Raw genomic sequence first — 27,976 nt, 5'->3', positions numbered from 1 at the left:
GTAGCCTCTAATTTGTTGGGCTGTAGAATTTTTGCATTTTTCTGGATTAAGAGTAGTAATCTCAAAAATATTTCTTTCTGGGTTCATAGCTCAAGGTGACCTCAATGATATTTAAGGGCCAACAACAGCTCATGAAGGGTTTATCAATTTGGACAAACCACACTGCATGCTTTTTCCTATGCCTAGTTCCTATTTCCCTAAGACGATTATTCTGTGGGGAGAAACAATGGCTAGAGTCAGCATCAGGGAGAGCTGGGATAGCAGAAAGAGAGAAAAGCAGTAGTCTCATTCATTTTTTTTCAGCTTTACTGAGGTATAATTGACAAATAAAATTGTAAGGTATTTAAAGTGTACAGTGTGATGATTTGATATATGAATACGTTAGGAAATGATTCCTCTCACTGAGTTAGTCAATTAACATACCCATCACCTCACACACTTACTTTTTTTTGTTGAGAACACTTAGGTTCTCTCTTACCAAATTTCAATTATACAGTGTTATATTTAGTTACCATGTGATATATTAGATACTCAGACTGTATTCATCTTATAACTGAGAGTGTGTTGAGTGAGCAGAAAGGAGATGAAAGATTGACTCTGAATACCAACTGCACTCTTTGTTTAGAATGAGCCTGCCTGTCCTATACCTTCTACTGGTCAGAATCACCAGGGACACTAACATTGAGTAGAGGTAGTCTCTTCATTTCTTTATACTTAAGAGAAGTCTTCTCCCTAGCTTTATTAAAGAGATCCAGAGAACCATGTCTATTGTTGTTTTATTTAGTGGTATACATAGAAAGGTAGAAAACATGAGATATAGCCACAGTCATAATTATAACAAGGCTTCATTATAGTTTCAATTTTTTCTACAATTTCATGGAATTATGGTGAGCATATTATTTTGAAAGGAAAGCTTACTGAGATAAAACAGCACTGTACTGCAGTCCAACTAAAGCGATGTACATATGCATACTCATTTATTTATTTATTTATTGGGGTAAAATAGCACAGCAAGGTTAAGAAAAATGGCTAAGCTCAACGCAGGCTTAATAATGACACTGAAAACCATTTTACTAGAATAAAGGCTTCCAACATGCTGGTATTAACCTATGGATAAATATTTAGACTGTTTATATTTTGCTCTCTTTGACAACTAAGCCAAAATAAACATATTTTAAGGCAACCTTTGGAAATGTCAGCATTTCTTATTTTTATCTTCTTGTGGTTAATGCTATTCACAGTGACAATTAAAATATTGAACAATGAAGGACAAAGATTGGCAAATTCATCTTGAGTACATCTTATTCTCTTACAAATTTTGTCTCTAACATACAGAAAAGTTATATTTTTCAACAGCCTTCAACTTCTGGTTTTGAGAAGTAACATTGGTGCTTTTTGGCCCATATGTGCTTACTCAAAGCTATGTGTTACAGATTTTCAGTGTTCAGAAAAGCATCTATACAAGTCTTACTGCTATTTAAAAGAATCAGGAAACGAGAACTTACGGAATACAAATTGTCCCGGCTGCAAGCTATTCAACACTGCTGCTCACTTCCATCGTGTCTTTGGAAAGGTAAACTACCCAGTATACAAGGTTAAATCCTGCGAATGCAACTGGGAAGAGAATTCGAGAATACTGATCTATTTTACTGGTGCCTCCAAAGGCTGGAGAGAGTGGTGGGGGTGTGACAGGTGTTGATTGTAAGATAGGAGCTCTAGTGAGGACTTTGCTGGCCTCAGGGGATGGAACTATTGGCAAAGTCAGAGAGGTGGTTCTTTTCTTCAGATGATACTTGGAATCAGGATGCTGTAGGGAAAAGACGTAACTATTCAGCCTGGGTAAAAGACTAGAGATCATTTAGTTATTCACATTTTCACCATGGACAGATATTTATTGACTACATACTATGTAAGATAAAATATTAGCAAATTCCTTTTTTAATATTAGCAAATTCTTAATAGTATTTGATGGTGCTACTTTTCCAAGAAAGCAATAAAACAAATTTTAAAAAAATGATTTGCTGCCATCCAACATCCTATAATTTCATATATCAGCAATTGATGCCAAGCATATTCCACATCCCAGAAACTGTGTTGACCATTGGGCCATTAGTAAGAGATGAACCAGGTTGTAAAGGCTTATCCATCCCCTTCTCCTCCCTGGTTATGCATAAGCCTATAGGGCAATGAGTGTGGGAAATGAGAGGGGATTTCAATTTGGAATATATGGACAATTAGTTAATACAAGAAAATATAGCAGTTCAGTTAGTTGATATCATTCTTCTAGACTACATCCTCATCTTTACACATTCATAAATTTGAACCATGCTGAGATAACAGCAACAAAAAATATTAAGGTGCTCATGTATGTGGAAAGCCAGTGACAAAGTACAAATACCCTTAAACTGAGTGGGATGACTGTTCATCCCTCGAACTGCCTCTTAAGTCCAGAAGTTCTATATTGAGAGCTTTCTGCTTCCCATTCAGAACTTCTCCACTTGTCTTGTCTCCCTCCAGCCTAAGTCACCAAAAAAATGATTCATTTACTGACCTCAGAATTGTTGTATGTTCTTTTTTTATCATTAGAAATCATAAGACAACCATTTTTAGTCCAGAAAGGGATATTTAGCACATTAATTGTTAGGTGAAAAGACTAAGGCCAGAGAGTGGAGCTGGAAATGCCTCGCCCATAGTCACACAGCTAGTCATAAACTATACTGGTCAGTTTCCATGCTTGTTTCATCATCCCCACATTTTCTTGTCTTCACTCTAAAGTATTGGGTCTAGTTCAGAGACTCCAATTCTGTTTGCTTTAGACTCCTTTCATACTGTTGGAGACTAGAGGACTTTGCTCTGATTTGCATCTTTTCTTGTCTATATCCTGTAATAGTCACTCTCCTCGTGACCAGGTTGTCCTTGCTGGGTCTCTGCCTTCAAACACTTGCTGTACATTATCTCTGCTCTTGTAAAACTGCTTTGTTTTCTCCCTGGCAGCAAAATCACCACTTTGATGCCTGGCAGGGTATGTTACTCACGTGGGCAGACTCCCATGGCTTTAGCCAGCAACCCCGCAGCAATAGGATGAGGCAGCCACCTCCCCTGTGCCGGTTGAGCCACAGGACCAGAATGACCTGCCGATGTGGTGACATTTGGAGCGCGAGAAACAACAATTCCAAGAACCTCTTCTCTCTATATTCCCCTTTTGAATTTTGCTGTTTGATTTGTCATGGAATACACTGAATATCTAAGTAATAATCGTCATCATTGAGAGTTCAAGCCCAGCGTGCATTTAGAGGCCATGGGAAAATCTCTCTCTTCACCAAAAGCAAAAATGAGTCTCTGTAGTCAAGTCTGATTTCTCATGACCCTGGTGAGTTGCAAGGAAAGAATATCTTTATTTGTTATGTGTTGGCCCAGTATTGTGCTAGGGACTCTTGACATAATTAAATAAATCATAGGTCTTGGCGGTAGAAGATAATTTAAAATAGTAGAGGGCTCAGTCTGCTGATCTTAGGAAATAAGTGACACTTTCTACTAAAAACATGTGACAGCTAAGGACTACTGTGCCCAGGATCACCAGTCAGTGTGTGGATAGGACCACAGTAGTGGTATTTTGGTCTCAGTGCATGCTGCATGTCTCAGAGAATAAACATAACACCTTCTTTGGTTTCTGTCATGTATCTCAGACTCTAATTTGAATTTTCAGCCATTAACTATGTTATTGAAATACTCTCCACCTGAAAGAACAAAATGTGTTACTGTTTCATTTTCTAAAAAGAGTTATCCTCCTCCCAGATACATGGAATATTAAAATATTTTACTCTAATAAAATTTCTAAGGATCATGATGGAGTAAAATGAGGGCAAGCCTTTAGAGCAGATACTTTTTCTAAACTCATCTTGATTTTTTTTTTTAAGATTTTATTTATTTATTTATTTGACAGAGACAGCCAGCAAGCCAGGGAACACAAGCAGGGGGAGTGGGAGAGGAAGAAGCAGGCTCCTAGCGGAGGAGCCTGATGTGGGGCTCGATCCCAGAACACCGGGATCACACTCTGAGCCGAAGGCAGACACTTAACGGCTGAGCCACCCAGGCGCCCCTAATCTCATCTTGATTTTTAATAGCATGCAGTGCCTGTGTTTATTTCTTTTTTTAAGGAGAAAGAGGGCAGACATGAAAAAGTTCATTGAGACAAAAAAGTGATTATAAAATATAATCTACCATAAAGATGTAAGGCATTGTTTTATCCCCCCCCCCCCATTAGAACTGGGGGGGGGAGTTAATTGTCAATCTTTTGGCATTGTCACAATGTCACACGTGACTTAATAAGAATTACCAAATGACCCTTGTCCAGAGTTAAGCAACATCACTCAAAACACCATGAAAAATTTAATGGCATTAACCTGGAATGAAAGATCCCCTACAACAGGATTACCCCTTTCCTCATCTACTTCTCCAAACAATCTTTATGGAGGGTTGCTTAAGAGTTAAGAGGACAAGAGAGTCAGAAAGCCCTCGATTGCAGTTCCACATATACTACTTACTTGCTATATGAAGTTCCCATCTTTAAAGCTAGGGACAATTATTACTTTCTCTGTAAGTTTTTCTCTTCTTTAAGAATTTGAGAAAGAAAATGTAAGGTATATATTTATAGATAAGATAGATGGATAAATATTAGATATATATAATATATATCATAGATATACTATAAAGAGAACACTTTTCTGTCTACTTAGCTGTTATAATTTGTTCAGCTATTATCACAGTCTTCCTTGTAAATATTATTTCTGTTGTGCCTCATCTCCTTTCCTGACATGAAGTCTCCTTATTGGTAGAGGGCATATTATTCTCAAGTATAAGCATTCCACATGCCTAGTCAGTGCACAGAACATAGTATGTGCTTAATAAGCATATGCTGAATCAACAAATGAATGAAAATCTAAATATTTCCAGGATTTCTTAGAGAGAGAAAGTTTTATGATTATTTTACATTATATTTTAGTGTATTGTTTCATATTACAAGTACCATATCTAAATGCTTACAATTGACAAGCACCACAGAACACTTTGCACACATTATTTTGCCTATTCCTAGAAAAAAAAAACTATAATGTAATGTTATTGTTTTCATTTTAGAGATGAGCAAATGAAGTCTTAAGCAGGAAGCTCACACAGTAACTGGCAGTGCCTGAATGTAATCCCTCTCAGATGCTAAAGATCACACTCTTAATAAGTATTACGGTTTCTTCCCATCGGCTTTAAGGTTCAGGGCATGGCTTCTCAAACACAGAACGATTGGCATTTCGGTTAGGATACTCCTTTGTTGGGAAAGATTGTCCTGGACACCACCGGATGTTGAGCAGCATCCCTGGGTTCTACTTCTATCCACAAGATGCCTGTAGCATCTCCCTCCCCAAAGTTGTGACAACCAGAAATACCTCCAGACATTGCCAAATATTCTCTGTGGAGAAAAGTCACCTACCACTGAGTGTCCCTGGCCTAGAGCCACGGCTGTCTCACTGTCCAGCAGCAATTGGGGGCGTTTCTAGCAGGCAGCAAATACGATATGCTCAAGGAAGTGCAAGGGGCCTGGCCTACCCACTTGCTGGATCATCAGCTCTTGCATAATTGGGAATTGGCGGTACAGGAAACTGGACTCCAATTTAGAAGAATCACATTGAATTTCTGAAGTGAAAAGAAAGCCAATTTTGCAAGCCATTCAAGATACAGGTTTGCATCAGACCCCGCCTGTTCTATTGTAAGCCCAGCAGCTTCAGCTGATGGTAAAATAGGTTTTTGTCAGAGTCCAGATGAGGGCTCAGCTTGGGGCTGTCACTGTTTTGAGTGGAACACCTGTGGTTTTGAATTTTTCCAGGGCTCCCCTGCTGCTGAATGCCATCCTGCTTTGGGTATTTATAGAGCGTTGCTTTGTTTTAAGTAATGCCATATTGCAAAGGTACTTTGAGTCAAACTGGACTTTATGACAATCAATTATTTGATGTAAAGATAAGACATTTGGAAAGTACTTAAAGCAATTTTGATACAACATTTAGTGAGTCTAATATGTTAAAGAGGAGGGGGCAATGGGTTAACTCTCAAGAGAGATATTCTAACCAGGGCTGCATTATCCAGGGGACAAACAAAGCATCTGTTTTTAGAACCAGCAAACAGGGGCACCAAATATAAGAGAAATTTGAAAACATTTTGTACTTGATATTTTTTTTAAAAACTATTATATTAATTATTGTGGAGGAAATAAAAATTTTAAATCAAAATTTCTTGCATCTAAGTAATAGCTGATAGAATTGGGACAGAGACGATTCCAGAATTTCTACAAAGAAGCAGCAATCTGGTGGGTCAGTGGTGGTAGGTACATGTCTGGAAACCATATTGGAATGTTTGGAGGGTAAAGAAGGGAATATTGGATGGGGATTTGATAGAAGGTATGGGGAAAGAACTAACCACCTACACCCCTCATCTAATCCACCCTACCCTCTCTAAGTTATGAAATAGCATGACCATGGTGAAGGGACTCAGAGTCACTGCTGGGCTTAATTCAACCCTTAGTTCTACAGAGTAATGATAGTATACAAAGAAATCTTGGCAATATTTGGAACACGGGAGGTAAATCTTTCAGTGTTCTATGCTTCATATCTCTCTACATAGGCGGAAGGCAACATGGTGACGACCAGCAGATCATCCCAACTTTGAAGAAAATATAGGAAGGAGATGTCTTATTTCCCTCTCTATTCCCAAGTTGCTAGCAACTGACTTAGTGTTTCTAGAACAGGACGAGGCTCATCCTTCTGTTCTCAGCGGAGGCAACACTTCCTACAGGATGGCGATCCCTCCAGCCTGTGTTAGGTGTTCTTGAATGGCTCTTCTTTAGCCATTGTACATCTCTAACGACAGCCTTCATCACAATGTATTGTTATGGCTTATTGGTTTGTCTTTCTTCCTGTTCAGCAAGAAGCTTGTGAGGGAAGAGGCCATACTGATGTCACTCACTAATGAATCCCCCAGCATTCTACAAAGGACATGGATCGTAAGAGCATTGAACAAGTACTTGTAGTGTGAGTAATTCAATGAAGACACAGGTACTCAATAAATGGGTGCCAGATGAAAGAAAAAAAAAATTAATGGATAAATAATGTAATCAGTATAAATATAATTATTGTCCTGACTAATGAAATTTTGGCCAATTTTGTTTGTAGATAATTTACCAAGAACATGACACCTCCTGTGAAAAAGAAAAGCCACATTGGATGTGTTGATGGGTGGGGGAAATTCATTCTTAGGAACACAGTAATGAAGGCTTAGACCCTTAAAATAATAAGGAATTAGCAAAACATCCGAAAAGTGACTGAGGTCCAAACTGGGTCTTACACACAGAGTAAGTATACCCCAAACACATAATAATTTATGAAATATGAAGATAAGAATAACTCTCTAATGCCAAGATAGCATACCAGATAAAAACAATAAAGAAAGGTACTTTATAAGCAGGAAAGAAGCTGTGGATAATTTCTTCTCAAAATCTAAAAAAACAAAACAAAACAGTATCTAGTTCCAAATGCCTTAAAACCAAAAAGATCATTAGTCTACCAAGGACTTCTGAGGATTTAGTTTTAGATGTCTCTTCAGGTTTGAGTACTAGATTTAAAAGTCTTAATTTCTTTGTCATTATTATATTAAATTTCAAGGTCAAAATCAAAGTGATAAACTTTTTCCCATATTCATTTTAAGTAGTTTCTTGTGAAAAGCAATGAGGACATTAAAATACAACTTAGAATCATACGAAACATGTAAGCACTTAATTTTATTTCAACCTCTCCACATTGGTTTGCTATTTCAAGGTCCAACTTACTCAAATAACGTTATTTTGATTACAACTGAATAAGCGTTTTTAAATGTCATGGTATTTGAAAGAAAAAATGGCCTAACAATCATAATATACCATTGTGTTGTATAAATTGAAATGTGTAATTTATGTTTGTTCCTCTACATTATAAAAGGTAAATTGCCAAGGTTTGACATGAATAAATAAAATGTAAATGTTCTATGTAATCATCTATATTTATTTTTGATACCTACAAGGTTTGTATTGTTAGGTTTGCTTATTTTGGTTTTTATTTTTACGCTTTGACCTACCCTTTCAGAAACAAAATGCTGCTTTTCATTGCCTTAAAATGTTTTAAGTGAAGCCAGGTTTAGAAATACAATTTTTCTTAAGAAAAAGAGTCAACTTGAAAGAAAAAAGTACTTTGAGATGATTTAAATGCATTTTTTTTATCCAGCTTCCCAAAGGACCTGCTCGTTATATGTTACTATTTTAGAATTGTAGAAGATAGCTTATATGAAGACCTGAGATCTTAAATTCCATCTTATTAATAAATTATATCTTTAAAATAATAGACAAAGAGAATGCTAACTCTCTATTCTTTCTCCAAGGATTTGAAATCATATTTCTGTCAGTAATACATACTTCAAAAGAGCTGAAGTAAGGAAGTTGGTCTTTCTTTTTATCTCAATATCAGATCAATGAACATATTCATAATCATTGGACTTATTTTTTTTAACTAGTTTCTCATGAATTTCTCTTTTCGTTTCTACTGCATTTCTGGAAGGAAACTGTTAAACTGAGTATCATATTCTGATAAATATGAATTCTTCACTTACAGATATATGTTAAGATGATACGTGACCATTGGGCAATATGTTGATTATATGCCTATATAAATACAGATGGCTTATAACATAATCACTTATTTTTACAAACATAAACTAATTCTCAAAAATATTTTCTGAAAAAAAATTATGTTCAAGTGTTTTGGATTGAGTTTTCAGACTAGCATCCTTTTGCTATAAAATTTATATTTTTGTGGCCTTTCAAAATGCACAGGGATACAGAAAACATCATTAGGCCAAGGGAAAAATTTTGGGAATGACCTCACATTCTGAAAATGTTTTATCTTGTGGTGTGCACTCTTTAAATATCAGCCTTCGAGAAATTGTTGGGGAGGGGATTGTCTCTGCCTCTGTAAATCTGTGTGTATGGGACTTCTGCAATCAATTCCTAGTTTTTCTACCAACTAGTAACTAATGTTTCGCCTCTCTGAGACACTGTTTTTGATTTGTAAGCAGAGGTAAGTAGTCTGGATCACTGGATGGCAAACTTTTTTTTTTTTGAGAACGAATTTAAGAAAAAAATCTTAAATTATATACTTCCACTTATGGGAATGGCCTTATCCTATTCCTTGGAGAAAATATAGATTCTCAAACAAGTTTCTTAGTATATCAAAAGAGAAGTTTTGATAAGAAACTATCATCTTTTTACCCAATAAATACTTGAGTATTTGAGAATAAAACACACATAGCTTTGTAATTTTTATCATTAACGTTAACCAGGGATTAGCTGAACTGCATGTGGTTCTGTGATTTGAAAATGTTCACAAGAATTGATTATAAAGACATTTTTAGTTCAAAATGTCAGCAGTACTTGATTTTACAGAGCAAAATTTTCTTCTTTACAGCAACTACTTTTTGGAATTTGCATTGACATAAAAATGTATATTTGTCAATCAATTCTATAATCCATTAAAGAAGTGTGTGCAGCTGAACTGTTGTGAAAATTAACTCATATGTGAAATTGAAATTTGGGGGCACATTTATGACCCTTGAATTATTAATGCCATCATTTGTTTCTTTTCCAAAAAAACCTCTGAGAACCAGAACTTAGCCACAGCAAATCTAAACTGAATTTTATAGGTATTTATCACTGATTATAAGTCTTTGAATAAAAACACGTTTAGATACATGTATTTAATATACAAGTGTGAACATGGGAATGTTTTCATGAAAATCAAAAACCTTGCTTATGACTCAGCATTCGAAAAACCTAATATTCACATCTTGCCTTCATGGGATAAAGTAGCAAGCAGATTTCTAACAAAAATTGTCCATTCTATAGGAGTCCCTGTTTATTTCCCTCAGACTCTGAAGCCTCATTAGGAACTTTTTTTTTTCACTTTTTTCTCCCTAGTTGGTATAAGTAAACCTGTTCAAAGGAAACATCTAAAGGCTGAGAAGAATGTTCTCATCTCCTCTGAGAGCTTGGAATCTGCTAGTACCAGTGAGGATGATAAAAGAAGAATGCCAAAAGTCTAGAGCAAAGATAAATGAAGAATTGTTGCTTGTTTTTCTGCTATGAAGTTGGAAAGGAAGTTGGCCTTGGAATCAGAAGTATGTAACCTGTGCTCAACTAATAGTACTTTTGGACTACTCAGTTGTTAGTGATCACTGTCGGCTGCCTTTTCCCATATTGAAGGGTAATATCAGAAAAGTAAACAATTACCAAAACAATCCCGGCTTCCAATGGTTCGCTCGCTTTCGATATTGTCACTGGGGGTGAGGCTGCAATCTGTGCCCTCCTTTTGGCCTTCTGTGTCTGAAGATTGGTAAAGTAGTTGACAGCCGCAAACTCAATAAGAGCTGAGAAGACGAAAGCAAAGCAAACAGCTATGAACCAATCCATGGCGGTTGCATACGACACTTTCGGCAAGGAGTGCCGGGCACTGATGCTTAATGTGGTCATGGTTAAAACAGTGGTGATCCCTAAAGTGAAAAAGAATAAGAAATTCAGTATTAGCATTTGGAATCCAATAACAACATCAAATGAGAATGTGCCGGTGGGTTAAGCACTCTGCAAATGTAATTTCTGTTCTTGTTTTATAACTGTTCACAATTATTATCATAGGTATTACCATTTTTGTCAGCTGCAGTACCTAGGATGGTGCCACAGTTGCTCAAAAAAGATTTTTGATTTGATTTAGTTTAATTATTGTAAAGTTTAACTCTGTTTGCTTCTTAAGAAAATTTACAGCAAATTATCACATAAGTACTAAAACCTTGAATTCTTGGTCAATTTGAAGAGCTGATACTACCTACCAACATATTTAAGAAGTCTATTTGGTATGAATAGTAAACATAAAATTAGGTCTCTCAAGTTTATAAAAAATTCTAGCTTGGTTTTAAGGTAAAATATTTACTCATGAGACAATAATTTCCTCACTCAAGTCACCAGCAGTTTTATATCTTGTGTAATAGTTAGGGAATATATGTAATTTGAAGATGGTCAACATCATTATGTAAATATTCTATTATAATTTGCAGGATGATATCTATTTTAATATAGTAAATTAAAAAGTCAAAATTCATCTGAGATTTCAGTTCAACTCAGGTCTTCCCTACGAACCTCTTTAAATGTATAATCATGAAACTCAGAAAAAATTCGATTTTGTTATTGATGATATTTTCCATTACAGCTCTTTTTCTCAAAACTAGTAATGATTCTACGTATCATAAATGGAACTCAATATTTAGGTTGAACCATGGGAAATTGTTCATATTTAACTACGTTTAGATCTAGAAAAATGGCAGTTTTTTATGGTTCAACCTAATAAAAGCTAGATATCATTTATATATTAGGTATAATTTGTATATTAGGTTTCAATATCTTAGCCTTTCTTTTCATGGATTTACATGACAGTTTTTACTTTTCTGCTTTTCCTTAGTTATGAAAAAGCAAATTGAGATTTAAAAAAAGAAAAAAAAAAAACACTCCTAAATAGGGCACATGAAAGTCATAGGAATCCAGCCAGAATTCTTACCAAGACAAATTTTTTTGTGTGGTTTCACCACATAGCTTGGGATAATGTAAGGATCATTTAATATCATACATATGCCTAAATGAGGTAGGAGTCTATTTCCTTTGTGAATTGAAAAACTTCACTAGTGTGAATATTCCCTGAACATATACAAGCAATAAGAGCTGGAGGATGAGTGGAAATATAGCCAAAGAGTGAAGCATACCAAAGACAGTTCTGGCCGGGACAGACTCCTTATTAATCCAGAAAGACACCTGGGAAAGAATGACCGTCATAATGCAAGGAGTGTATATCTGTATCATGAAGTAGCCCATCTTCCTTTGCAAGTGGAAATAAACTGTCATTATTACGTATTCACCTGTTGGAAAACACGTATATCAGTATTATTGCTGTTGACAATGTGCAGAAAGAATGTGGCTGGAAATAAATATTGCAGATCTTTAAATTAACATGGGCTGGAAGAAAACAAGTAAAGGCATATTTTTCACTGTATGACAAAGATACTTGATCAAACATGATAGATACATCAGTTTTTGGTCGGGTTCTTTGTGTCGTATACATGCAAAACTTATTCCAAGGTTACACAAATCTTTATATGCACACGGTTTCAAAATCAATTTTAAAGAAAGCTACTCATCACTTCAAAACAGTGTAGCTGAGGATGGCTAATGCAGAGAAGAAAGAAATAGATATTTTGAAAATGTGCACAGCAGTCACCTTGCTGGATTACATTCACGAACTGGTCTAATTCTTACCTGTGTTAGATTTAATTGTCTCACTAGATACTGTTTGTCCAATCAGATCGTACTGGAGGAGACTTGAAGATTCTTCTGGGACTTCAACTGAGTAAAGTGGTCCTTTTTTCCATGTATATATGATTTCACTTTTGGGGTAAGCATCTGAATTTTTTAAACAAATTAAACATAGCAGTGAATCCGACTAGTTGTGTGTTTTTTTTCCCCAAAGGAAATTTTGTCCATATAAAAAGGAAATATAAACATAAATTTTCTTTAATGCTTTTCTTTAATCTGGGTGACTAAAACCTCCAACTATTTACAAGATTGACAGGTATGATTAAGTAAGTATATTCCCGGAATCACACTGAGAGTATCATAGTAATATTTCTCTTTTGCTTTCTGGTCTCTAACTACAATCAAATAATTATATATATGTATTTTTTTAAGATTGCTGCCTTTATTTATTTATTTAGATTTATTTATGTATTTCAGAGAAAGGGGTGGGGGAGAGGAGCAGAGGGAGAGGGAGACAAGTAGACTCCCCACTGAGCGCTGGGACTCCTGAGGTGGGGCTTGATCCCAGGACCCTGAGATCATGACCTGAGCTGAAATCCAGAGTTGAACGCTTAACCGGCTGAGCCACCCAGGTGCCCCAATAATTATATATTTTGAGTGCATTATTTGATTCTCAGAAGTTTTTGTAACTTACAACTCCCAAACTTGAGTGGACAAGCATGCCCATCCATAGGAAAGTTAACCAGCCTCATCGGACAGTCAGCATTGATGGTAAGCCTAGGAACATTGAAATAAATGGTTCCAAGTTAGTATGATGGACAAATCATTTGGGTTAAAGGAAGCTGGACTGGGGAAGCCTCACCTCATGGTATATAAAATGGTTCCATTCTGCATTATTCTGAAGAGTTTATTAGGGGTTGTCATATTGTGCGCAATTGATTTTTTGCCATTCCTGAAAAAAGTGTCAGGTGTCCAGATTTTACTGACCATCAAGTTATTCAAACTCAAAATCTCAGTTGGCCCCCCAAACTTCAACCTCTCATCAGTCCAAGTCTGGCGGAAGAAAACGTCCATTGTATACTCCTAAGAGAAAATAAGATATTCATGCAAGCTGGAGAGATAGTTTATTAAGAATAGTTTATTCACTAGCTTATATTCCTAAAATGTAAGAAATAAAACAACATTTTATGATAATAACCTATCAGAGAAACTGTGATTTCAGTAAATTATTTTTTCAAGCGCAAGATAGCTCTGTGCTGTGCAAACCTCCCTCCTCCCCCTTGACCCTCTTCAACATTCTTCCTCTTTTCTGTCAGTCATCCACCTCTCCATTTATTGACCTATCAATTTCCCTCTGTTAATTTAGAAGAAAAATATGAAAAGATTTACAGTCTAGGTTTTGTGCTGGCCTTCCTACCATTACTTAGTCTAACCATTCCCCTCAATACCTTGTTCACTTTCAAAGGTGTCTCCAAACACCATACTACCATTTAGCAAACTTCCAAGGATAAGTAAGCTTTGCTTGATAAGTGTACTCTGGCTGCACATCACAATCATTTTATATTATTCTTGGAGAATATAAAAGCAAATGTTACTATGATTACTCAGAGCATCATTTAAGTATGCATAATTAAAATTTTGAGTTTTAATTTGTGGCTTTTATGAAATAACATTAGAAATCTTAAGAATTATGGTGAGAGCCATTGCAAAAGTCAATGATAAATAACAGCTTGTAAGTATATCAAAATATTGCCAATAATTGCTTTGTCTACTTTATGTGTTTCTGTATAAGACCCATTACTACAAGTTGTGATTAGATTTTCAAAATATAATTTGACACACAGTATATCCATATAATAATGATCCAGGCTATAACAAATCTCCACTGTACAAATATACTTAAAAAATGAGACACATACATAAAATGAAGTCCCAAGTGTTCCCAGACTTCAATAATATAGTACAGTATGGTTGTGATTATTTATACTTGGGGTGAGTCAGTACTCAGTGAAAAATATGATAGTAAAATAATTGAGGATTCTGGATAATGCTGACTCTCCTTTCTTTCAAGTCTTAAGACATTTATCTCTTAAATAAAGTCCTTCTCCCTCTCCTTCACTTCCTCACTTTCTCTCTTACTTTTCCCCCTCCCTTCCCCTTTCCCTTCTTCTGGTAACACCTTCCTTTGTTTCTTCCCTTCTTGCTTCTTTCTTTTCTTGTCAACTCAAAAATCAGAAGATAAAAAAGTTTCCAAAGATTATTTATCCAGATCTACATTTCTCTAATAAACTTTAATGATTCAACTATTTAAGAGTTCATTTTGATTTTAGTATTTATATTTACTTTTAGGGGGAAATGGTATGTGAGAACTGTGAAAAAATATCACAATGCACTTTGTTCTAGAAGACTAGTTCAGATTTTCATTACCACTTACTATAAATACTCTCTTACGAATCCTACAACCATCTGTACCTGGAACAGAGTTCCCAGAACACCTACTGGTCCATTCGCAACACAAAAGGTACAAAGCACTAGCTTTTCCAAATGATGCCTTTACTGTTTTAATAAAGTATACTGAAAATGATATGCTACAGAAAACAGCTATATTTTAAGTTTCGTGGATACTCTCAATATACTCTTATGTGACATATCATCTTTGTTGATTTTTCTTTTTTTTATTCTAAAAATTTACCAGGACTTCATAAAGATGGGGGAAAAACTTATCTTTGTAGAAAAGAATTGGTGCATGATATGTGGCCAGAAGAGAGAATACAATCTTAGAAAGTCCCTCAGGTTAAAGTGTTCAGGCAGAGCCGTTAGTGAAATGTGAAGGCGATTAAACCAGTAATCTGCTCTAATGACCATGCCTTCCCAGCATGAGCACACATATTTGCATTAGGACTCTGGAGCCAAGCTCGAGAGTGTTAGTTCTGGGACTCTGCCCTCCCCCCAATAAGTAAAATTACCCTCCTCATTCAGAGCTCACTCACCATCTCCACATCTGACACGGGCCCAAAACTGGTCACATAAATGTCTGTTTTGACTTCAGTGACAGCACCTGAAATTAGCCCAGAAGAATGGGAGCAAGTATCACCAGTGATTTTAAGGACACTGAACTTAATGACCCTACCACAAAGTCCCTTCTCATGGTCAGAACCTGCAATCCATCCTAAAAGAATTCAGTAGCAGGAGCCCTTGGGTTTTTCAACTCTGAAAACTCATACCAGTTGCATTATTTTGAAATTTTTCTGGTCAATTTGGAGAATTAAAGTAATGGAAAAGAACTAAGTATTCTCATAAAAATTATAACAATAACTAACACATCTTGATCGTTTTTTGGTGGACAAATGCTTAGAAAAGTGGTTTAGATGGAGAATCTCATTCTATTCTCACACAACTCTAGGAAGCGAGCACTGTTCATATACCCACACTATAGCTGAAGAAGCTGAGGCTCAGAAGCTTGAAATAACATGCATAGAAGGTCACAAACAGAGGAAGGGACAGAGACTGGGTAGGAACACGTGGCCTCTCCCAGTACCCCCGCACCTTACCACTCTGCTATCCTTATGAAGCCTCTGGGCCTTGGAACAGAGGGAAGGGGGAAGGAGAGTACAGATGTTTGTCTTAGTAAGGACGCCGCCTCTCACCTCCGAATCCCGGCCGCAGCCGATTGTCATAGCCTTCAAGCAAGTTGTCCAGGATGCGACTGATGTTTTTGGAGTAGAAGTTTCCTTCATCTTCAAGTTTCCCTAGGGTATTTTCTGCCCTGTGATAAACAGTCCACAATCCTCACTCCCGGGTTCGGAGAGAATAGGCTGTTCAAACTACTCATCTACCCCACCACAAATACATGCCACGCCACCCGGGCTTCTTCCTGGTACCGCAGTCACCCAGTGGGTGTGTGCTTTCGCTTTCCTCTGCACTAAGAGGAAAAATAAGAAAAAAAATCTTACTCACCATAAGATAACGTACAGCCAGGGCAGAGGCGACGCCATCCTGTAGTGCACTGCAATGCCCAGTTCACCCTCCCGCTGGGTTCTCCTCCCTCTAAACAAGCCCCCTCCGCCAATCAACCAGAGTAATCTTCCAGACCCATCCTATCTCTTTTCCCTTGTGCGTCCAGCCAGTTATCCGTAGATGAAGAGATTGCCAGCAAAACTCCGATGGTGCCCCTTGCTCTCTTGTTCTTGCTTCTGCCTTTTCATGTGGAACCAGGTGGCTTGTGGTCTTAGACTACATCCTGATGGACACTCAGCCTCTTCTGGTGGACTCACTTGGGAAAGGAGAGTCTGAAGGGACAGTGTCTGGTCGGAGAACAGTGACAATAATCGAATAAGGCATCAGGGGAGATTAGAAGGAAGAAATCCACGGCTAGTTTTGGCATGAAATTAGCAGGGCCCTGTGAGGAAATCTGGAAAGCCGTGGCATCTTGCTGATCGAGGTTATGTTCCAATGGGCTCAGCATTTATTATTTCTGTGGTTCACAGAAGGATTCCTACACAGCTCTTACCACTTAAAAAGTCTAACAAATTGAGATCCTTTTGGGTTCTTTTTCTGATTTCATCAGCTTTATTGCATCAGACACACCTTTCCTCTGCATTTAAAAATTATCTCTCATTATTCTTTGAAAAGCATTTATTATTCACTTGAACAACACCTGGCTGTTCTGCTACTGGGTTAATGTTTTTTGTTTAAGTACTTTGCTGATCCTTCTTAAGATATGACATCTCAAGCTAAGACATAAATGGATCCTACCAGTATCTTTAGAAACTTGACCAGTTTCATGGATGTTGCCTATGGGAGACAATCCGGAAATAGCTGATTAAGGTTCCCCATATAGAAATACAGTAAGAATAAAGCATCCATGGACATGGTTAATGATGATGTTGCTGGCACTATTTCACTAGGCTTGCCACAGGTCAGAAGCAAAATGTTTGAACCCAAGAAATAGCATTCTCTGCCTAGTCTGGTAGATGGAAGTTGAAGTAAAAGAAGTCACTTTAAGCCTCAAAATTTTAATCTTTAAATAAATAATTAAAATAATAAAGAAAAAGCATTGTGAATCTCTCTCTCATACACACACACACACACACACACACACACACACACGTATGTATTCAGGAGCATAAGAAAAAGAAGCAAGTATCTCACATGACCATCCTTCTGCCAGATCTACAAAATATTCACCCAGTTCACAGTCTGTATCTTCAGAAGGTAAATTCGACAAAGATAATGGTTACTATTTCAGACATATAGCACAGTCTTAAGAGTCATTTCTGAATACAGGACATAAATTATTTGAGGAACATTTCAATAAATTATCTCTGACTAAAAAGAAACAATAGAAAAAGGGAAGACTGCAAGATTTCTGTAAAGTATTTTTTTTTAAGATTACTGAATCTCACTGTTCTATAGAATTTTTTGGTTATTCATCAAAACCCCCAATACCCTACAGTATTCCTGGTAAGTGGTATTCAGCATCTATTTTCTTACATTGTTTTAATTGTGCTAAGCTGAAACCTGCACCCTGGTCCTGGTCCTCACCTTTGAAACCATACACAATAATTTGTCAGGGAAAGACCACATGGCAGCCATTTAAACAAATACATCTATGATGTCCTCTCAGATTTAAGCTAAACATTCCTAAAATCTTCTCTTGTTCATTACAGGACCTGGTTTCCATATCTCTTCTTATACTTTTCACTCTAAACTTACTGTAACTGATGATCCCAACACATTTTCAACTCCCATTGATTGTACAATTGCAATCTAAACCCTAACTATCTGATATATATCATGCTATGAAATAATTCCCTGTTCATTTTTACTACAACTTACTATTTTCATTCAAGCACAGGGCTCTGTATTGATCTCTGTAAACTTGCATGATTTTTTTCTATCAATATGTTTATCATCCACCTCTGCTTTCTATCATCAGAGAGAAAAGTTAGTGAGGTGTTTAAGACTGGATTTTTTTTTCATATGGTAAAAAAAACTGATCATGGGTGAGTTGTACACATATACCTACTCCTATAGAATGGATATGTTTTTCTCATTAAAATTATTTATTTAAAAGAAACAAATAATAGTTAAGACACGTTTGTCTCTAAAGAGAAGATTAATTTCTTGTACATCACCAACAACAAGGTTTGTGTGAATAAAATAACTTATAAAGACTCGGGGATAATTAGAGGAAATTATTGCACAGAAAAAGCAAACTTGGCACCAAACACTAAGTAGTACTTTCCATGATATAAAAGAGCCATTAGTCTTCTCATGTGTACAAGGGGTTTGAACCAAAGGATTCTGGTATTTATGTAAATACTTCCGACCTAGTAAGAACTTGAAACATTTTTTCCTGTACATCTTAGAAACTGTTATGGAGAACAAGTCAGCCTAAAAGTAATAAATGCAATTTAAGACTATATCTGTGAGAATTAACATAATATTAATAATAACTACCAAATATTTAATATTTACCATGGGCCTAGAATTATGTTAAGAACTCCATACACCCCAACTCATTCACTGCTAACACAAAAATCTATAATTGAGTTGTCTATAATTGAGTCCATTTTGTAAATCAGCCAGTATGTAACTTGCCTAATCTCACAGCTAAAAAATGGCAGTATCAGAATCCAAAACTGGGTATAAGCCAAGGCCACTGGACTGAATGCAGTTAAAATAGGTCTCCATTCTATTAAAGAAATAATTTCTAACTGTGGTATTTATCCAAAGATGGAATGAGTACCATAAAAGAAAATGAGTTACCTGTTAACAAAATCTCAAGTAGCATAGACCACCATGGATAGGTTTCGTGGATGTATGTTTCAGGAGAAAATGACATAATCCCTAAGAAAATTCAGTAGGAGATTGAGGCTATTTGGGGTCCTTGTAAGGGAGAGTTGTTTAGTAGAGACCTGTAGTGAATATTTGGATTCAAAGATTCTGCAAAGGAGTTTCTCTGAAGTGATGTGAGACAGGGATTTAAAGAGGTTCTTAGTGGTAAAACGTATCTTGGAGGTACACTGAAGGAGAAAAATGGAGAGAGACGACGAGACTATACTAAATGAAGAAGAAAAAATGGTAGAATATATAATAATAGTTAATATTTATTGAATGCTTACTGTATGTCAATCATGTACATTGATATTATCTCTAATCTGTGCAACTGCCTTGCAAGGTAGCAATTTTCATCTTTATTTTACAAAAGGGTAAAATAAGGCTCACAAAAGATATGTAACTATCCTAATAGCCCAGAGCTAGTATTATTTCTAATTCCAAAGTATACACTTTTATATTTGATGCTTTACATATGATAACTCTGACTCTGTTTTCTAAAGTTGGGGCTCTTACACCCTCTGGACCAACAGTATTTTTTATATTGTTAAGGGATACCTGACCTCTCTGTGGACACTGTAGAAAATTCCCATGCAATACTGTTTGGGAATCCAGTGCAATAAGAATAAAATTGCTCTGGGAGACAAAGGACAATAAAGAGAGAGTCCTCTGGTCACCAGCTTTAAATTGTTCTGGCTTGGTTACCAATAGAATGGTTGAACACATTATATGGCATGGAAGTATAGGTAGGCAATATCAGTTTCAAATCTTAAAACACAAATTTGGAGGGACCAATAGTCATGTCCAAAAGATCACAGGTCTATGAATTCATGATTTATACCTGTTCAACCAGTATCACTTCAATTTAATGTTTATTTATTAAGTGCTTGATGACAAGCACTTGATGCTGAGAATATAGAAATTTAAAAAAAATAATGCTTACCCTCAGAAAGCTCATATTCTAGATATTAATATCAACATAATAGAACTGATAAGATATTAAGTGCTAAACAGGTATGGCTAATTATTAGCCATGTGCAATGGGAACAGAGTAAAAAGTATCTGTGGGGGGTAGTAAGTGATTATTTCATGAAAGACACAACATTTGGACTGAGCTTGAGACGTTGAATAAACTTTTAGTAGATTAGAAAAGGCCATTCTAGGCTGCATGATGAACTCAGAGGTGTATCAATTCATGGTATGTTTATAAACAGCAAATAAGTCTGAGAAACTAGAAAATAGGAAACAAAGAATGTAATGGATAAAAAGACTGGAAGATAAACGTAGGCCAATAAAGACAGAGTTCATGCTTCTCACTGGAGGATCTGAGAAAAGCTATGGCCATGTGTAGCTGACTATGATGGAGTTGTCTAAGGAATTCATAACAACACTTTTTCTATGAGAATTGCCTCCCTACTTTATAGGGGTCGGGACTTAATTTGCCATGCGTGTACAGCTTGATCTTGTATCAAGCCTCTGTTGATTATACCACTTTGGTATCAGCTAACTTGGGTTCATTAGCAGGCAAGTTACTCAGGCAAATTATTTATTATCTCAAGGTATCATCTTCATCACCTATAAAATGGAATTACAGGGTCTTGGTGAGGATTAAATTAAAAATGCATTAAAGCCTTTATCACAGGAAATTGCCCGTAGTAAACATGAAGGAAAAACACCCATCAACATCACTACTAATATCATCACCCGTAATCATCATTGTTGTTATCATTTTGGCCAAGCCAATTTTTTTCCTCCAACATTTAGAAATCAAGTAAAAAAATTAGAGATTGGTCTATGTCATTTACTAAGGCTGCCAGTGTTAGAGGAAGACATGTTTGGCCAAATTCATGCTACATCAGAGAAATATCTATGGACAGAGAGGAACCAGACATGCAGTGGTCCTACAGAAAGAAACAAAGACAAATCACTGCAACCCAAAAATCTGAGAGAGCAGCTGCCTAGATTTCTGATGGCCTCCCTGATTCCGTTCCTTCATAATCTAGGTGTCATTTCTGCCCTGAATTCCTTTTTATAGATTATTTTTATTTATTTGTTTGTTTGTTTGTTTGTTTATTTTTGCTCCAGGTAAGTGGGTTACTGTCACTAGCTCCTAAGGGGTCTTTTATAGCTCAGAAGACTGTATCCCAAACTTGAAAGCAAAATTTCAGATGATGATATGACAGTATGACACCTGGATGGACTGCCTGCACAACCCACTGGAGAGCAAACCTACACAAGGTGGAATCATGAGTGTACTTCCTGGGCCTTCTGGAAAGGAAGGTGTTAATTGGCAAATACATAATGGGCTTGCTGCTTAACCACTCACACCTCCATGGAACAGAGCAAGCATTTGAGTAAGCTGCATGAACTCCCTCAGGCCACTAGGGGACTACTGAGCATCATCTTCTGGCAGTGCTACCCATGCCCCAGAATCTGTTTGCCTATTTATCAGCCGCTTGGAGTATAGGAAAAGGAGGACAGAATCTTGGGTTCAAGCCCAGTGATGAGCTCTGGGGAAATGTTATAGGAGAGCAAGCAGAATGGAAGTCTATTAACATGGATTCTGTTGGACTCGGATAAATTGTTAATTCCAAACCTACCGCCAGGTGAAGGGATAGTCTCAAAGCAAGTGATAAAAATAAACACTTGAAAGTGCCATGGAAAGGTCAGAGGCCTTCATGGGAATAATCTCTGTCCTTCACGTTGTTATATTACATGACTTTATATTTCTTCTTAGAATAAAATAAAAGCGGATTGCAATTTATATATGAGTGATTAAATCTGAGAGGAAAAATAAATGATGGGGTGAGGAGGCTCTTCTGAGAAGAGGCGACGAGGTATTTGATGCGCAGCGTGGAGTTAATGACTCAGCAGTGACTGAATGACGTACACACACGCATGCGTACACACACACACACACACGCACACGCACACGCAACGCTGGTAAATGCTCTTACAATCCCTGACCATCAAAGAAACACATTATTTTAAAATAGACTTTAACAGGCTTGAAGAGAGTGTGCTAGAAGTAGAGTATCTAATATGTCAGAATTAAAAGAGCTAAATAGCTCTGTGAACTTGCTGTGAGCATATTGTTGTTGCTGCCTGTTTTGTTATTAGGGCACTATATCAGTAAGGAATGTGTTAGATGTAAAAACGGAAAACCTAACTTGCAGTAGTGTAAACGAAAGTAGAGAAAAGGATGGAGGTAGGCAGCTCCCGGCTTTGGTAGCTAAGCAATGCCAGAGAGGACTTAGGCTGCGTTTCATGTTGCTTTCCTGCATCGTTGCAGTATGGCTACCCCAGTTTCAGTCATCCGATCTGCATTTAACAGAAGAAATAAAGAATAGGGTCATGGGGCCCTGTCCAGCTACAGAGGAAGTTGAGAAACTTAGAAGATATTCTTTGCTTTCTGATTTAGGGAATGAATAAATACAGATAAATATTCAAGTGAAGCCTACAAAAAATCTTTTGATACTTGTAGAAATCTAGAAAACTGAACTGATTGCAATAACAAGGAATATTCTTTTTTAGTTTTGTCGTCCTTTACAAGGTAGGTGGCCAATAAAGATGAGGATTAGGAATGGAAGTTAAATGGGCCGTTTGTCACAGCAGGGATATGCCTTTGGGTAGATTAATTACAGCAAGATCCCCCTTACTCTGGTATGACGGCTTAGGGAGTAGAGCACAGGCTACATTTCTGCTGCCACTGGCACACTCAGCTTTTGGGCCAGGCACAATCTGCAGAAATATGTGCAGAAGGCTCGTGAGAGCCTTCTGAGAATTTTGCAGAATCCTTTCTCCATATTTTTCTTAATATTTTTCTCAATAATTTAAAGATATTCTGCTGAATTCCATTATCGTCTAATATGGATAATACAGCCACTGTCCAAAAGACTAATAGAATGAGAGACCTGACATTCAATTAAAGCACTTAGACCATCAAAGTCCTAAATGGTTGAAGCACATTAGTTTAGCTCCTACCAGAACAGGAGCTGGGCTCCTGGGCTGCATTTCTAAGTTATAAACTGATATATTTTTTTAAGTTTCCTACAGGAAAGAATCAAAAGACGGTATGCCTCTTACATCAATTAGTATCATTGTATTAAGTCCCACCTGGAAAATTTCTTGTAAAGTTAAGTAATAGGAAAATCTTTGTCTTGATGAGAAACTAAAATAATATTCTTTTTTCCACAAACTATATAAATGAGCATGTTTCTCCTTTTCACCTTGCTGCCTGGATACTCAAACTCAGAACTGAATGATAACTGACTTTTGTTTGTGTTAATCTTCTTTTATTCTTGTACCTGTTTTTCTATTTCTATTCTATACTTTGTGGGGGTTTTTGTTTGTTTTGTTTTTCGTTTTTGTTTTCTAAGAGACTCCTCAAAACTTCTAGGGAAAAGAATATAAATAAATACTAGTAAGTGAAACAGTTATTGGTGATTTTTTGGGGACTACTCATTCATTTGGATCAATTATATCACATTATCTATTGATTATCTGGTCTAGTGTTTGAACTAAAATCTAGTATTAAATAAAATAATACTGAATAGAGAAGACATTAACCATGAGAGGACAGTTGGAACCAGAAGATTTGGCAAAATCAGACACAGAACTGGAGATAATAAATTTTACAGAAAAGAGATAGTTACTTTGAAGCTCCTGTCAATTTATACCTTGAAACTGCATTAGCAGAATGTCATATTATCTTCTTGTTTTTTAAGGTAAGAAGGAAATGCTGTTTTATTTATGTGATTAAAAAATACCCTTTTTTTCTTTAGATCCTCTTTTCTTTAGGTTCACTGAAAAATTAAGAGGCAAGAACTGAGATTTCCCCTACTCTCACACATGCCTAATCTCCCTCATTATCATGTCCCACCAGAGCCGTACATTTGTTACAATGGATGAACCTACACTGGCATATCATTATCACCCAAAGTCCATAGTTTACATTTTAGTTCACTCTTGGTGTTGTACATTCTATAGGTTTGGACAAATGTAGAATAATACGTATCCATCATTATTGTATCTTACAGAGTATTTTCACAGCTCTGAAAATCCTCTGTGTTCAACGTATTCAACCTTTCCTCAGCGCAACCCCTGGAAACCACTGATCATTTTACTGTCTACATAGGTTTGCCTTCTCCAGAATGTCCTATAGCTGGAATTACATAATATTGAGACTTTCACACTGGCTTCTTTCATTTGGCAATATGCATGTAAGTGTCCTTCACACCTTTTTATGACTTGACACCTTGTTTCTTTTTAGCATTGAATAATAGTCCATTGTTTGGATAAATTACAGTGTATTTATCCATTTACCTACTGAGGGACATCCTGTTGCTTCCAAATTTGGGGAAATGTGAATAAAGCTGCTATAAACACCTGTGTGCAGGTTTTTGTGTCAACATAAGTTTTGTAAGAAATCACCAAACTATTTTGCAAAGTGGCTGTACCATTTTGAATTCCCACCAGCGGTGAATGAGAGTTTCTGCTGCTCCACATCCTCACTAGCATTTGGTGTTATCAGCGTTCGGGATTTTGGCCATTCTTATAAGTGTATAGTGGTATCACACTGTTTTAATTTTATTTCCCTAATGACATATGATGTGGAACATCTTTTCATATGCTTATTTTCCATCTATGTAATATTTATTATATCTGGTGATGTGTCTGTTAAGGTTTTTTGCCCACTTGTTAATCAAGTTATCTGTTTCTTATTTTTGAATTTTAAAAAGTTTTTGTATTTTTTGGGTAACAGTCTTTTGTCAATATGTCTTTGGCAAATATTTTCTCCCAGTCTGTGGCTAGTCTTATTCTCTTGACATTATTTTTGTGAGGCAGAAATTTTTAATTTTAATGAAGTCCAGCTATTCAACTATTTCTTTTATGGAGTGTGTCTTTAATGTTATATCTAGGAACCATACCCAAGGTCATCCAAGTTTTCTCCTGTGTTATCTTCTAGTTTTACGTATAAAATCCATTTTGAGTTAACTTTCGTGAACGCTGTAAGGTTTTGGGCTAGATAAATTCTCTTGCATGTGGATGTCTAGTTGTCCTACCATCATTTGTTGACAAGACTGATTTTGCCATTATATTGCCTTTGTTTTTTTGTCAAATATTAGTTGATTATATTTATGGGGGTCTATTCTAAGCTCTATATACTCTTCCACTGATCCATTTTTTCACTAATGCCACTCTGTCTTGATTACTGTGGCTCTATAGTAAATTTTGAAGTTGGATAACATCAGTCCTCCAACTTTGTTCTTCTTCAATGTTTTGTAAGTGTTCTAGATTTTTTTGCCCCTCCATATAACCTTTAGAATCGATTTGTGGATATCCATAAAATAACTTGGTGGAGTTTTTATTGGGATTGCATTGATGACTTTATGAATCTATAGATCGAGTTAGGAAAAACCAACATTTTATCAATAGTTATTTTATTTTGAAGAGCTTTTTAAAATACAAAAATGTATGGAGAACAGTTACCATACACTCTGTTACCTAGCATGAAAATCACAAACATGCTTTTTTCCTCTTTAGGTAAAGTGTTTTAGACAGAGAAAATTCCAGATAAAGGTGAAGTTTTGTTTGTTCCCTTTGACTCTTTTTTTCTACTCCCTTGAGAGAGTCAGCTGACATCTTGAATATGTTATGTACTTCAAAGTACATGTTTTTGTATTTTTACTGTGTGTGCATATGTAGACTTTTATGTGTTTTTGGTTTATAAAAATGTTGTTATATGCTATCAATATTTCTTTCACTAAATATTGCTTTCTAGACATGCTATATATACCTACAATGCAATTTTATATTCCTTACTGGATAAACATATGAATTAGGTTGTTTTTTAGATTACAAATAATCTTATAATGCATATCTTTTTATATGTCCCTAATACAAATACAGAATATCCTTGAAGAATTTTATTAGACATTGCAAAAAGTTGTTCGGTTTCCAAAGTTACTTTACCAATACATCAATTCATCATCACTAGTATATGAAAAACTTGTCTCGTACATACCAAATCTTGGTGTTTTCACTTCCTTTTTTTTTTTTTTTTTTGCTAATCTGATATGTTTGACAAAATATCTCATTGCTTTAATTTCCCTAAATTTACTATTAAAATTGAGGGTATTTTTTTTTTTAACATTTAATGACCCTTTGGGATTTCTTCATATTTAAAAAAAAAATTTACTTACTTATTTATTTTGAGAGAGAGAATGAGGAGGGGAGGGCAGAGGGAGAGAATCTCAAGCAGACTCCACACTGAGCACAGAGCCCAATGCTGGGCTTGATCCCATGACCGTGAGATTATGATCTGAGCTGAAAACCAAGAGTCAGAAGCTTAACTGACTGAGCCACCCGGGGAACCTCAAAGGATTTCTTCATGTTTGAATTGCCTATTTATAGCCCTTATCCATTTTGTTATTTCATTGTTTATCTTTTTCATAGTAATTTATGTTATAATTTATACACATATATATGAACAATATGAGTTTGAACTGGGCAGGTCCATTTATATACAGATATTTTATAGTACCATAAATGTATTTTCTCTTCCTTACAATTTTCTTTTTTTTTTTTTTTTTAAAGATTTTATTTATTTATTTATTCGACAGAGATAGAGACAGCCAGCGAGAGAGGGAACACAAGCAGGGGGAGTGGGAGAGGAAGAAGCAGGCCCATAGCAGAAGAGCCTGATGTGGGGCTCGATCCCATAACGCCGGGATCACGCCCTGAGCCGAAGGCAGACGCTCAACCGCTGTGCCACCCAGGCGCCCCTCCTTACAATTTTCTTAATGACACTTCCTTTATTCTAGTTTATTTTATGAATACAGCATATAATACATATACAAAATATTTCTTAATTGACTCTATTATTGGCAAAACTTCCAGTCAACAATAGGCCATTATTACAGTATATATATTTATGCATATATTACTTTGCCATTACATGTTCAACCAGTGGCTTCTCTCAGTCTATTACTTTGTTTACAGTATATTTTGTCATATAATTTTTTTATTTTAATGTTGTAAACTTTATTTTGTTTTTCCTTAATAACATTTGATCCAAGTTGCTATCTAATAAATTATTTCCTCCTGTGAGTAAAAATATCTAATACATTTTCTTCTAAGGGGTTTAAAGTATTTTTTCCATTTAGAACCTTAATTATCTGGAATGTGCTTGTGAATGGGGATTATTAAGGATCTGTTTTCTTGTCCCAATTATAATGCAGTTGTTCTAATACCAAGTGTGGAATAGTCTATATTTTCCTCACAGATTTGTAATATCCTCTCTACAATAAAACGATTTTTCATTTTTGCTGGGGGATATATTTGGGCTCTCAATTCTGTTCTGTTGACTTATTTGTTTATACGCACACCATTTTCTTTCACTGTTTTCCTTAAATATTACATGTAATGGATGTTATAGTATGCGTCCTCCAGTAAATCTCCTTCTAATAGTAAAGGACTTATTTCTTTATCTGCTGGGAGTGCTGTGAGCCCTTTTCCAAATTTCCTCAGCTGAAGAGTCTTGTACTAAGCATGAATCTTTATTGGAGTGGGCAACCTTCAATAACATAGATACAAATATTTATACCACTCCCCAGAACTTGAGACAAATGTATAGGACCATCTCAGCTTCAGAACTCCCATGGGTTTGTCCAGGGCCATTGTTGAGGTTGCAGATTTTCTAGTCCAATCCCTTCC

General features: G+C 36.1%; 1 protein-coding gene across 1 annotated transcript; it reads right to left on the bottom strand.

Annotated features, from left to right (window-relative positions):
- Nucleotides 1-1,531: 1,531 nt before the first annotated feature.
- GABRA6 (gamma-aminobutyric acid type A receptor subunit alpha6) lies at nt 1,532-16,413 on the bottom strand. Its single transcript, XM_044388487.2, has 9 exons — nt 16,376-16,413; nt 16,066-16,184; nt 15,409-15,476; nt 13,281-13,501; nt 13,113-13,195; nt 12,422-12,565; nt 11,872-12,024; nt 10,355-10,614; nt 1,532-1,807 (listed from the first exon to the last, which is right to left on the bottom strand). Exons 1-9 carry the CDS (start codon nt 16,411-16,413, stop codon nt 1,532-1,534), a joined length of 1,362 nt encoding a protein of 453 aa, XP_044244422.2.
- Between the last annotated feature and the right edge of the window lie 11,563 nt (nt 16,414-27,976).

Source organism: Ursus arctos, unplaced genomic scaffold (genome assembly GCF_023065955.2).
Source record: "Ursus arctos isolate Adak ecotype North America unplaced genomic scaffold, UrsArc2.0 scaffold_15, whole genome shotgun sequence".
Taxonomy (NCBI): domain Eukaryota; kingdom Metazoa; phylum Chordata; class Mammalia; order Carnivora; family Ursidae; genus Ursus; species Ursus arctos.
The sequence above is the reverse complement of the archived record's forward strand: the minus strand, read 5'-3'. Positions and strand labels throughout refer to the sequence as shown.

Coding starts and splice junctions, on each gene's coding strand:
- GABRA6 (XM_044388487.2), bottom strand. CDS start 16,413: ATGGCGTCGCCTCTGCCCTGGCTGTACGTTATCTTATG. Junction 13,196..13,280: donor ACCATTTTATATACCATGAG/GTGAGGCTTCCC, acceptor CAATGTTCCTAG/GCTTACCATCAATGCTGACT. Junction 1,808..10,354: donor TGGAAGCCGGGATTGTTTTG/GTAATTGTTTAC, acceptor TTTTCCCTACAG/CATCCTGATTCCAAGTATCA.